Here is a 12,107-nt window from a genome sequence, read left to right as displayed (position 1 = left end):
CCTAAGATGACATTTAAATCAAATGCAGTAGAGGTTTTAAGGGTGGGTTGTAAGCTGAATAGATTTTCAGTCTGCCAGCCGACCCAATTCATGCTTCCACGCCTGTGTCCTCAAGGTTAGTATTTGTAGGGTTGTTTAGAGAATGGTGTTTGATATAATTTTTAATGAAGGTAGCAGTGCCGCTGCCTTTATAGTTTAACCTGTCGGTTCTGTATATGAAATAACTACTTATTTTAGGGCTGTCCGAGGGTCTTAGATGTGTCTCTCTTATCAGAATAACATCTGTTTGATATCTATGAGTAAAATTTTAGAGCTCCAAAATTTTGTTTCTGAGGCAATTTGCATTCCATGCAACGATCTGAAGAGAGGTTGGAATTAGTTTGTTTCTATTCATCTATGGCCTGGATGGCCTGTGGTTCGCGTAGGAATCTTTTAGTGAAGGTTTGACAGACTGAAGTCTTGTAGCATGTTTGCTTGCTAGAGAGGCCGTAATAACAGCTGTCAGGTTTGTAGGTGCAGTTGGCTGATTCTATTCTGGTGTTGACTTGTTTGTCTTTGGCACCCTCTATCTTTGAAGGCCTTCGACTGTGGCCGCCGAGCCAATCGTCTGTTCTTCAGGTGCTGAGTACATCCCTTATAGTTGGCAGGGTGAGGGTCACCGCAGTTGACACATTTAGCCGACGTGGTTTTAGGCTTTGTGCAGATATTGGTTGGGTGGCTATCCCCACATTTCAGACATTTAGACTCAGCTTTACACAGTTTCTAGGCGTGGTCAAACTTTTGCACCTGTGGCATTGCCCAGAAGATGCCCTTTTCCGGAGTGTTTCTGGTGTGTGTGATGATGAACCCACAGATTGATTTAAGTTGTAAATATTTTTGTAAATGTTATGGATCTCTACAAGGACTAACGGCATGGGAGTCTTGTCAGATCTATACATTCTGTTGACCTTTATAGGAGGCAGATCCTGTAAGTTAAGATCCGCAGCTATCTGTTTTGGATCAATGTCTTCACAGACGCCACAAAGGATCACTTTTAAATTTTTTTCAGAACTGAGTGAGAAGGTTTGGTATTGAATATCTCTGACGTCTATTTCCTTTGTTAATTTTCTATAATCTCTCACCGTGGTGGGTTGTGTCTTGATACCCTCATCCACATTTTTGGCCTTTGTGTAATCAATTTGTAAACTGGACATTGTGGATCTTAGAACTGACCATTGGTGTTTTCTCTTAGTATGATCGAAGGCACCTTTTCTTTGGGAGAAGCAGTGGAATCCGAAACTAGACCGTCTTGTTCCATTTCTTTATCTTTGATTCTACGATTGCTTTGCGCTTCTTGCGTGCGCAGACCTCTTCAAAATCTGAGGAAGTGGAGATCGTCGAATCCAACTGTTCCTCCATTTTAGCGGCGTCATCGCCTGTGACTCTTGCGAGGAGAAACATATAATAAATTTCCACCTTTCCCGGCCAATTGTTATTAAGCAGCTCGCCAAGTCTGATGAATTCACGATATACTTCCTCAAATATCGTCTCATCTATTTGTTTTTCCATGTCTATCAATGTTATGTGTCAGAAGCTGAGAGAAAAACCGCTTACCGTGTAGTTGTAGCGGCACTTCTGCAAAACTCGGATTTTTTTGGATAAAAGAACTGGCATAAAATGCCAAGATCTTCAAAACTCATTTGCAAGAAGTGTCACTAACTAAAGTCAATCAAATTAAGCATAAGATGATTAAAATGCCGAGATCTTCAAAACTCATTTGCAACAAGTGTCACTAAAGTCAATCAAATTAAGCATAAGATGATTAAAATCCCTGCGTCTTCCGTATTTGCAGTAATCTAATTCATATATTAATCTTTTATAAAATATAAAATGGTGTATTATAAAAAGGTGTGTATAATAATGATTAACAATGAATTATCATTATTCTTAAAAAAGTAAATAAGAAATTAAATAGACCAAACAAATTTTAGTAAAAATACTAATAAAATATTTTTTCTGTCTGATTTTCTTTCGAAAACGGATTCAAATAATCTGTTTTATTTCAAATATTAATACTTCATATTAATATTTGAAATAAATGCACTTGAAATATTAATGCACTATTGACATTCCTATTTCACTGCATATATGAAAAAAGGGGGTTATTATGAATCCCTTTCTAGCGAGTTGGAATCAAATCTAATTATCTAGTTCACGATTTGTTGTTTTCAGAAACTGAAATTTAAGTAAAAGAAGATGCTTTTCATGAATGTTAAAGTTTTGCTCTTTCCTCAGAATTTAAAATCCCTTCAAGATGAACTTCAGACTACTTTTGATTGCCTGCGTAATTACTGAAGTGTTCGGAGCATTTTTTCGCAACAAGAGTGCGTATGCAGATTATAAGAGAAGGAGACAGCCAAATGTAAGTGGTTAATCAGTCGAAGAACTGAATTCTACACACACACACATTTGAAAATGATCAATTTACATAAATATTTTAACATATTATTATTATATTATTTCAATGCTTAGTAGCTTATGTTTTCATTGTCCATATATATACATATCATACCGTGGGTGTGTTTTAAGGATTTTTTCTAATTTTTTTAAAATTTATTTTATTTATTTATTTATTTTTTTTTTTTTTTTGTAAATTTTATTTGATTTTATATAATTCGGAAACCATACTCTAGATACCAAATATGAACAGTTTATACATTGCAAAAATTGAATGTCTAAAACTGTCGTCGATATTACAACATGTAATTAGTTGACAATAATCAAATAAAACCCTACTGTTTAGCATAAAATTACTGAGTATTTTATAACGAAATAAATTTTCCATTAAAAACAATGAAATTACTAATTACGTTATCGAGTTACGATTCTTGTATGACTGCCATAGATGCTAACTCACTCACTGCTAATGTTCTATTTCTTTTGCAATTTTTCACATATTAAATTATTATTAAGGTTAAGTTAATATATTATTATATTTAATAAATTAAATTAATTATTACTCTTGATTATTTAATACGTTATTTCCAATAATTAATTTAAATTAATAAATTATTTAATATACACCTTTTAAATTTATAATTGTTCTTTAGTGAAATATATAATTTTTTTCAGCATTTCTTGTGATTTGTGGCAACTACAATTTCAATCTCGTAATATGATAAATCTCTTGAAAGATTGTAAATTAATGAGTCACTGTTTTTTCATTAATTGGAAGCTTTTTTTTAAGTTTTTGACTTTCTTTTTAAAGATCGCATGGATTATTTTAATGCCTTCATTAACAGGAAGGTATTTTTTACATAACAATTGTTGATTCTTTAGCATATTTAGCATATAGGAACTAAGTATTCAAGAAGTGGGGGAGAATTTGCTTCAATACTAGTTCCCCCACATATCTGCTGTACTTACTAGAAGACCAGTTTTCTCAATGAATCACTTTTGGTCACGATGAAACTGTCGAAATGATAAATGACTCCGTTCAAATCTTGTCCTGGCGGTTTATCGCTTCGATCTTGACGCAGAGGTGATGAAGTGTGTGAAATGGTTGAGGGCAACTAGAGGAATATAGAAAGTTCGTAATTCAAACTTGTCGATGAACTCTTCGATCTCAACACCATTTATCATGCTTGCTTTCATTTTATGAGATATTGGCGTGAAGTACGATGTCGCAAGCAACAACAGTTCACCAATCTGCTACATTATCAATCCGTCAGGAACTTACGTATATGTACAGGTAATGAACGCAAATGTAGCATAATAATTGTGGAAATATATCACGCTCAAACCAACTTAAGAAGGATTAACTACTTATTTTTAATTGCCTGATCCATTTTGTAAACTCATTGATAATTCTAGTAAACGAATAATTACATCAGATTAATATGTATTTTTGTATTTTTCCATTTCAGTTGCTTCGATTATGCCTCAATTCCTTCACCACAGGATTTGCAGTAAGTAAATGACTGAATTAAAGAAATAGTCATAGGATAGGTCGTACCAATTCTTGCTCTAAAACCTGTTTTTCACCTTTAGTTTATACAATCCAGTGGTGTTTTGTTAAACTTCAAGAATATCTGATCGAATTTGATAATAAAGATCTACGTAGGATTCTATCTTGTAGTGTGTGTGTTTTCTGTCTTTTATTTGGTTTCATCTCTACTAATTTGAGACAGAGAAAGATTTCTTAGAACAAAACTATTGCTAAAATACTTTAAGGCGCTTATATTTTTTATCGACTTTTTTTCTCCTTACATCGACTATCTAAGATATTGTTTACTGCAAATTTTCACTGATATAGAACACGACTCGTCTTTGTCGTTTAACAAATTCTACGTAAAACAAACAAAATCAGAACCCATTTGGAATATTTTCACCAACTACTTATGCTGATTTCTAAATTTAATATTTAATAAAAAAAAAAACACTAGCAAATTGAATGTCTTTGTTTCATTTACTATTCAAAGACACTGGTATGTTTTGTTTTTCATCGAGACTTTAATTTGATTAAGTTCGATTAAATTCACTCCCTTTCACATTAATATTTTTTTTCCTCTTAAAATACCATTAATAACTATCCTAATACCAATATCTTTCTCTTCATTGTTAGGCGCGCACAACAACCGCGCATGCGCATCAGATGTCTTCATTAGTGTCGTTTCTTCTTTTGCCTGTAGATATCCCACAACTTTGCTATAGTTGAACATTTCTTTTTTTTTTTAATCGCATTTACTAAAAATTTGTCATCACAGTTTTAAGTTAAATCGTGCAACTTTTTGTCATAAACGAACTAAATTTATTCTCCACTATACAGACCAAAATGTCTCTTAGTTCAGTTGTCATTGTAATGAAAAATACCCCAATACATGAATATTATCAATATTCTCACAAAATACGTGATATTCGTGATGCACAGTCTTTGGTACTTGACTTACACGTAGAAGACACTGAAGCTTTCGCTGATACGGGCAGTCTGTTTCATAGCGTGCTGTAATTGCTACGAAGGCCTCCCATTTTATAGTTGATTTAAGTGATCAGTCAATTTGGACATCTAATCAGTCGAAAACAACGTCATAGCTTTCTTTTATAGTGAGTCGTTTTTGTACAAATTAACTGTAAAATTAATAGTATAAATTAAAGCCGGTAATACATGAAGTACTACCACTAAAACCATCTTATTGAAGTTAAAGCTGAGGTATGTTCGATTTCTTTCATTCAGTGATGTCAAGAAGACACTGGCCGCCATTTTGTAGTGACGTTTTTAACAAATCCGATCAAGTTTTCCAAGGTATTGTCGTGTAGGAGTCTCTTTTATAACCCTGCTGCTTTGGTCACATAAAAAACGTTTTCATTAGTAATTCGACGAATAGGAAGGAAGAGGTTAAAACACACTCTAATCATCCATACTGTCAAGATCATCCCTTTCTTCCATATATTCGTTCAGCCCTCTGAAACCTTTGTATTCAAACACTAAACATTTACGGTATCCGTTTATTCACTGCTTACAACTGAAACGGATGCTGACATCAATGTTCATAGTTACTTTATATGACTAGACTAAAAACAGCTTCTACAGTTTCCATGGAGGTTGGTGTTTATCCAACTATCTTCTTCTAACTTCTGTTTTAGAAGAGGATAGTTCTACCAAGAATAATTCTCAAGCATTGAGACATTATTCTGAAATTTAAGAAACAAATGACTTCGGATATGCCCCTAATATAATATTTTAAGTTTTATTAGAACTGGGGATATCTCATTTTGAACTAACAGTTCTTCCACTATACTTTAAATGTAGTATTCGTTACTGCATCGGTAAGAAAATAAAACTCCGCAAAATTAAAAACTCCAACAAATTTAACGTGTTCACTGCTTACAAACTGAAATGGGTTGCTAACGTTTCAAAACTATTCCAATAGTTTTGGAACGTTAATTATTTGAAGGTGTTGAATTTTCGGCAAAATCTTAACCCAAGTTCTTCCAAAAAGAAGTACGTGCAAATATTTCTCTTTTTACGCGATAACATATACACATAATTCGATTTTTCTGCAGTAAATAATGCCTTGTTTCTTTTTTATTTCAGCAATATATACGTGGACAACATATACGCGGACACGTACAAGTATTTCCTTTTCCTGCAGTAAACTTCCTTTTATTCTGATCCGTCCAATTTTCAGCAGCTATTTTCGGCAAATTCGTGCGTTCTTGTCCTGAACAGAACAAGTGCCATCGTTAACTCTAGCAAATAAAAATTAAAGTTGCTACAATAATTGTACCCAATCTCTAATGTTTCCAAGGACGTAACGGAGATGGATCGTTGATTATAAGAATGCTATTCCAATTAATTTTTTTTCGACCGTAATACGAAACTCGGTAACTTCTCCGAGCCTCAATTATAGTTTGAGTCGTTCATCAGTTACATCAACAATAAAAATCGTTGATAAAATTTATTTACTGAAACACAATACACCTAGATAAATAACAATTAATTACTGGAAACAAACAAAAATAAAACTCAAGGTTTTATTTTTGTTTGTTTATTATCCTTTTAAATTTGTCAACGCTAACAATAATATGATTTTTGAGAGCATTTTCTTTTTAATTATATTACTAACGCATATTTTTATCTTTTCAGAGCCAGTGTGTGATTTGTAATTCTGATGAGTTTCAGGCAACGGTAAGTTTTAAGATTTTCATATGATATAGGTATACATATCTTAAAATAAATCAAATATGCATGCACAAGATAGAGTCGATAGTTTTCCGTGACCACTAGATGGCACTACTGCAAGTTTGTAGAAAATCAAGGCCTCCAACTATATGGAGATTGGAATTCTGTTAAGCCAATGGTCATTTTGTACCTAAATTAACTTTCATTATTGAGAAATAATATCATGTAACGCGTGATACCACTGTAAGATAGACACGGAATTCATCGGTCACTTTTAATTGGCACTATTCATGTAAATTAACTGCATTCCAATTCGTTAATATTAGAACCAAAAGAGAAAAATTTTATCTGGCTAATCTCGCGAGTTCTATCGTATTGCTTGCTTATCGTGTTGAATTCTATAGAAGTTGCATAAAGTTGAATTGTTTGTAATTGCGATCGACGCAATTAAAGCTACAAATCCAGTGTATTATTGTTTCTGAATAACTGTATATAATATTTCTGTCCAGTTCGACTGTTTTTCGAAATGAAAAACGTTTGAAAGAGGAAAAAAAACATTTGTGTTGTTATTTGACACAAAACTCATTTTAAGTTGAAAAGCCCTAATAATGTTTGTTGGTTTCCCAAATGGGATTCGAATCCGAGTTATTTCAAACAAAGGACGGATTGTCATTTCCACTGTAGCTTCGTTGATGAGATGCTGTGCACCAGAAAAAGATTTCTACAATCTCGTGGTTTATTTCACAAAACAGCTGCAATTTATTACTTTAATTTTTCTTTTCTTTACGTACGAAATAACTGCAAACTTCATTTGCATTATATAATTGAAGAATCACGTTTATAAATATAAATTTCCTATCATGCTTCTTTACATACAGACATCTATCGAAAATTGAGGCAGGAAAACAAATTGTAATAAACCACAATAGATTATAATCTATTCTGGTTTATTACAATTAGATTATAATCTAATAATAATTATTATTAGTTAAAATCCGCTGTGCACCAGTTAAAATCCTTATAGTCCTTATAAGGACTGGCTTAAAGGGGCGAAGCAAGAATGCTTTTCATCTTCCCCGTTATCTGTAGAGGACAGTGTAGGGATAAGATGTTGTTGAGCTATAATATAATATAATATATATAATATAATATATAATATAATATAATATAATAATAAAGCTCTGATCATTGGCAGGAGGGTAACAGCAATAGCCAAGCCTCAGTTAGAACTTCATTGGCTAAAGCATTGCCATCCATTACCCTCCAAGAGTATGGTCGTTATAACTCCAATCCAATCAAAATCATTTTACCACTCTTCATAATATAATTCTATTATTGTATTAACAGAAAGGTGTACTAATATATTTCAGATTTCATAAATAAGTATTCTTTTATAAAATTAAAATTTAAAATATTCAAATATTATTATAAATTAATTATATTTATATAAAAATTTATTTCTATTTTTAAAAGTGTGTACTCGTTCTAACATACACACAAAAAAGTGCGTATGTTCGTATTCAAACTTGCACCGCTTAATGCATTTCTTGCAGCGAGGTGACAAAAAAATCGAACGATATTTTCTTCTTCCTTCGATTAGCATTTATTAAACATGTATTCTCAGTTCATTACTATTATACTAATCTTTTCAATTTATTGATTATTTCATTTTAATTTCCACTATTACGATTTCGTGATTCTTTTTTTAAAAAAGAAAAAAAAATGCTTCTCATTTATTAGTCATTTGGATCTAAAGAATAGCTAATTGGCATCTTATTATGTTAAAATATAATTCACAAATTTAGAAAATATGAAAACTGTATTGATGATACGTAGATGGCAGCACTAGTCTGAAATGAATTTGTCATTATATAATAACAAGATGATTTTGACAGACGCTTAAGTGAATTGGATGTCTAGTGTCTATAATACGTGTGCACACTAGAATATTGATTTTTTTATAACTTTGTATTAGATGAAGCAAGGGCTCGTTCCTACAAACCGAAACTAAGACTTCCATCAACGAGTGATTACATTAACTGTCTGCTTGACCTATCTGTTGCATATAAAAATATGCAACAGATTACCATTCTTCTAATGACTAAAGCGATTTAGAATTATATAAGACTTGAGTAATCATCAAATAATACTATGAAGAAAATTTGAACGAATACATTGGTGTTATACCAGATAGTATGACTGTTTACTAATGGAAGCCAGAAGAAAGGCTCGAACATTAAGAAAGGCAAGAAGACACTTTGGAAAATTCCATTGGATGTAGATTATCACTGAGATGCATCAACAGTGTTTCAAAAACTCTCCAAGAAATTATTGTAATATTTTTTATTATAATGCAATACTACGCGTGTCTTTTTTTATCTGAACAATTCAAGAACACCATTCAATTTAATGTATAACGCAACATGAAATAGAATATTGTTTCAAAAAAAAAAATTAAAATAAATGTTCATTATTCTATCTGTTATTTTGATGCTTTTACTTATATTTATTTATTTTTCTTTTGCAGCTTAATATGTGTGTGGAAGGGGTAAGTACAGTTTACCAATCAATGTTTCAGCCTAAATATTGTGTGATTCCATAGAGAAACATGTACCTTAAGTTGGATTTTTTTTATTTTAATTAATTAAACAATATTTGTGAAAATTTTTATTTTTATATATTTTCAATGATTTCATTTTATATACCTTGAAATGATTTTAATTGCTTTTTAAATGTTGTAAATCATTGTTTTGAAGTATTTCCCCTTATTATTTAAATTATTTTTTCTTTCAATTATTACCTAATTTAATATGATTTAAAGAAGTAGGTTCACATATGTGGATGAGTTATGTATAACATTCCTCAGAATAAAATTAACAGACAATGATTAATCGCGTTAGTTAAAACATAATATGGTTATTATTCATTTCAGAATTTCTATAAATATATGCAGCTTTATTTTACGGGAAAAAAATAAAAATAAAATAGATGCCTATTACCAAAGAAAATCAACACACCGAAAATAAAATTATATGTACTGTTTGGTGACCAATGCTTTTAAATAATGCCAAAAAAAATGAAAGGATATACTGAACTTCATAATTATTTCGTTGAAGGCTTTGTTAATAACTTAACACACTCACGATTACGTAAAGCTGATTTTAATTATAGAAGATCTCAGGATCTCAAATGAAATAAACTATTTTTATTAACTGCGTGAGGAATTTTGCTTAGTAAACTGTGATTAATAATTGAGAGAATATTATGGAGAATACTTAAAAAATTAAGAAACAAAATAAAACATTATAAGCAACAGTCTAATTAATTGCATGGTATACAAAGAGCAATGATAATAATATTAATTAGAGTAATGTTATTATATTTTATTTTATGTACGTTTTTATTCCATAATTTCGTTAAAATTTGCAAAAAAGAGTCTATTATAAGATAAAGTAGCTTTGGATTAGGATAATCTTCATCTTTCTCTATAAGAGAGTGAGAGAGGAGTCCGAGTTATTACAGTTCTTTTCCTTATCTCCCCTACAAATACGCACAGCGACACTAATTAAAACGAAAAGTATTACAACATCCAAGAATTTCACTTATCCATTGTTGAAAAGAAATCAACTTTTGTTTTTATTGTTTATTTCATTTAGTTTGATAAAAAAAATTAAAAAAGTAATGATTCTTCTACTTGAGACATCAAGACATCGGATACAAGTCTGATTACAGCTCTCCTTAAATGCGAAAAGTCACGAAGAGATTAAGGAGAAAAGGACAAAGTTACAGCGAAATTAGGTTTCTTCAAGAGAACGTTCCATCAACTAATAGCAATTCCAGGATATTTTTAGTCGAACATTTATTACCGGATCGTCCTTGATACTAAAGTCAGCAGAAATATCGACACGGATTTCTGAGTGTTGAGTCTCATGTGTCTCCATCAAGCGAGTTTAACCTGTTCAATTTGTCCCATCGAGTTAACGACTGTGAAACAAATGAATGTCGCTCATTCAGTGCAAACAAAAATGAGTTAGTGTGTCATAAATTTGGAAGTGTACTCCATATTAGTCAAGGTTTATTATCACGCCTTCTTCGTTTAATGTCACACCTTCTTATCGTTTCAATATGAATATTTATGGTGACGAGTGTAGGGTAACTTTAGTGTACTCAAAATCTTCGCTTCTGTTTTAGTCTTTCCTTATTATTTTATTTATTCTATACACACGTAAGAACGTCTTTAATTCATCTTTTAGATTTAATTCATCTTCGTTTTGTTTTCAGTTATAAATTCTGTTTATTCCTATTTTAACGGTTTCTGCATTTTCAGCAGTACTGTTGGCTAAATAGAAAAAAAATACATTCTCTTCAGTAGAATATGATATTTAAAGTGAAATAGTAAACCTATTTTTATTGTTGATCATCTATTAGTAAGTTTTTAAAAGAACTGGGCGATGGACTGAGTCCTTGACTCTCTATCCCGTCATCTGAATGAAGAAAATCTGTGTGGATGGGGGTGTTATTGAGCTAAAAGCTCTAGTCATGGCTGGGTAACGGCAACAGCCGAGCCTTAGTTAAAACTTAATTGGCTACAGCATTGCCATTCGTTACCCTGGAAGTCCTATGATACTGATCTGAACCACATCTATTAGATTAGAATCTTAAAGTTCTTAAAAGAACTGGGCGATGGACTGAGTCCTTGACTCTTTATCCCGTCATCTGAATGAAGAAACTCTGTGTGGATGGAGTTTTATTGAGCTAAAAAACTCTAGGCATGGCTGGGTAACGGCAATAGCCGAGCCTCAGTTAAAACTTCATTGGCTACAGCATTGCCATTTGTTACCCTGGAAGTCCTAAAAAGGACTCTTCTCTAATCCTGGTTTTACCCATCTATTAGAATCTCGCTTTCAACTTATTACTAAATGAATGGCATATTATAACTTTTATGGTGTAGGATATAAAACATAATTAAAAACTGTTGTTCACTTTAAAAAATATGAGTCTTATTAATATCACAAATTATTTTTTATTTGTTTTATATTTTTAAGAATTAAGAACATTATTGATAAGCTATAAAGTAGAAATATTATATGAGAAAGCCTGCGTTGAAGATTACATATTAGGTTTTAAATATCAAATTTTGAATAATATCTGATCCAAACCTATTTGGGATCTATACTTCTTTAAAGTGTTCGCTTGCACTTAACTAAAACTGTAAGTTATTAACGATTCTTATAGTAAAAAATAAATAAATCTTGTAACTCCTTTCCATTCTTTAAATGAGTAGGCGTTACTCATTTTTAATTTTATATTGTAGCATTTTTTATTTTTTATTATTTTCTTTATATTTTTACTTGAAGAAGGACACGTTAGATGAGAAATGACGTTCCTCATCCTAACTGTTTATTTATAAGTGTGTTCTATAGTCGATTTTGCTGCATTGAAAGAT

General features: G+C 31.4%; 1 protein-coding gene across 1 annotated transcript in view; it reads left to right on the top strand.

Annotated features, from left to right (window-relative positions):
* Positions 1-12,107, top strand: part of LOC150093057 (uncharacterized) — a 50,890-nt gene that overhangs the window by 17,991 nt on the left and 20,792 nt on the right. The window contains exons 2-5 of the mRNA XM_090414074.1: positions 2,275-2,401; positions 3,906-3,947; positions 6,626-6,667; positions 9,189-9,209. Of these exons, the coding sequence (XP_090270200.1) occupies positions 2,294-2,401; positions 3,906-3,947; positions 6,626-6,667; positions 9,189-9,209 (213 nt within the window). The 5' untranslated portion in view covers positions 2,275-2,293. The remainder of the gene's footprint in view (positions 1-2,274; positions 2,402-3,905; positions 3,948-6,625; positions 6,668-9,188; positions 9,210-12,107) is intronic.

This window comes from Typopeltis vanoorti, chromosome 24 (genome assembly GCF_054136105.1).
Source record: "Typopeltis vanoorti isolate ZY-2024b chromosome 24, IOZ_Tvanoo_1.0, whole genome shotgun sequence".
Taxonomy (NCBI): domain Eukaryota; kingdom Metazoa; phylum Arthropoda; class Arachnida; order Uropygi; family Thelyphonidae; genus Typopeltis; species Typopeltis vanoorti.
The sequence above is the reverse complement of the archived record's forward strand: the minus strand, read 5'-3'. Positions and strand labels throughout refer to the sequence as shown.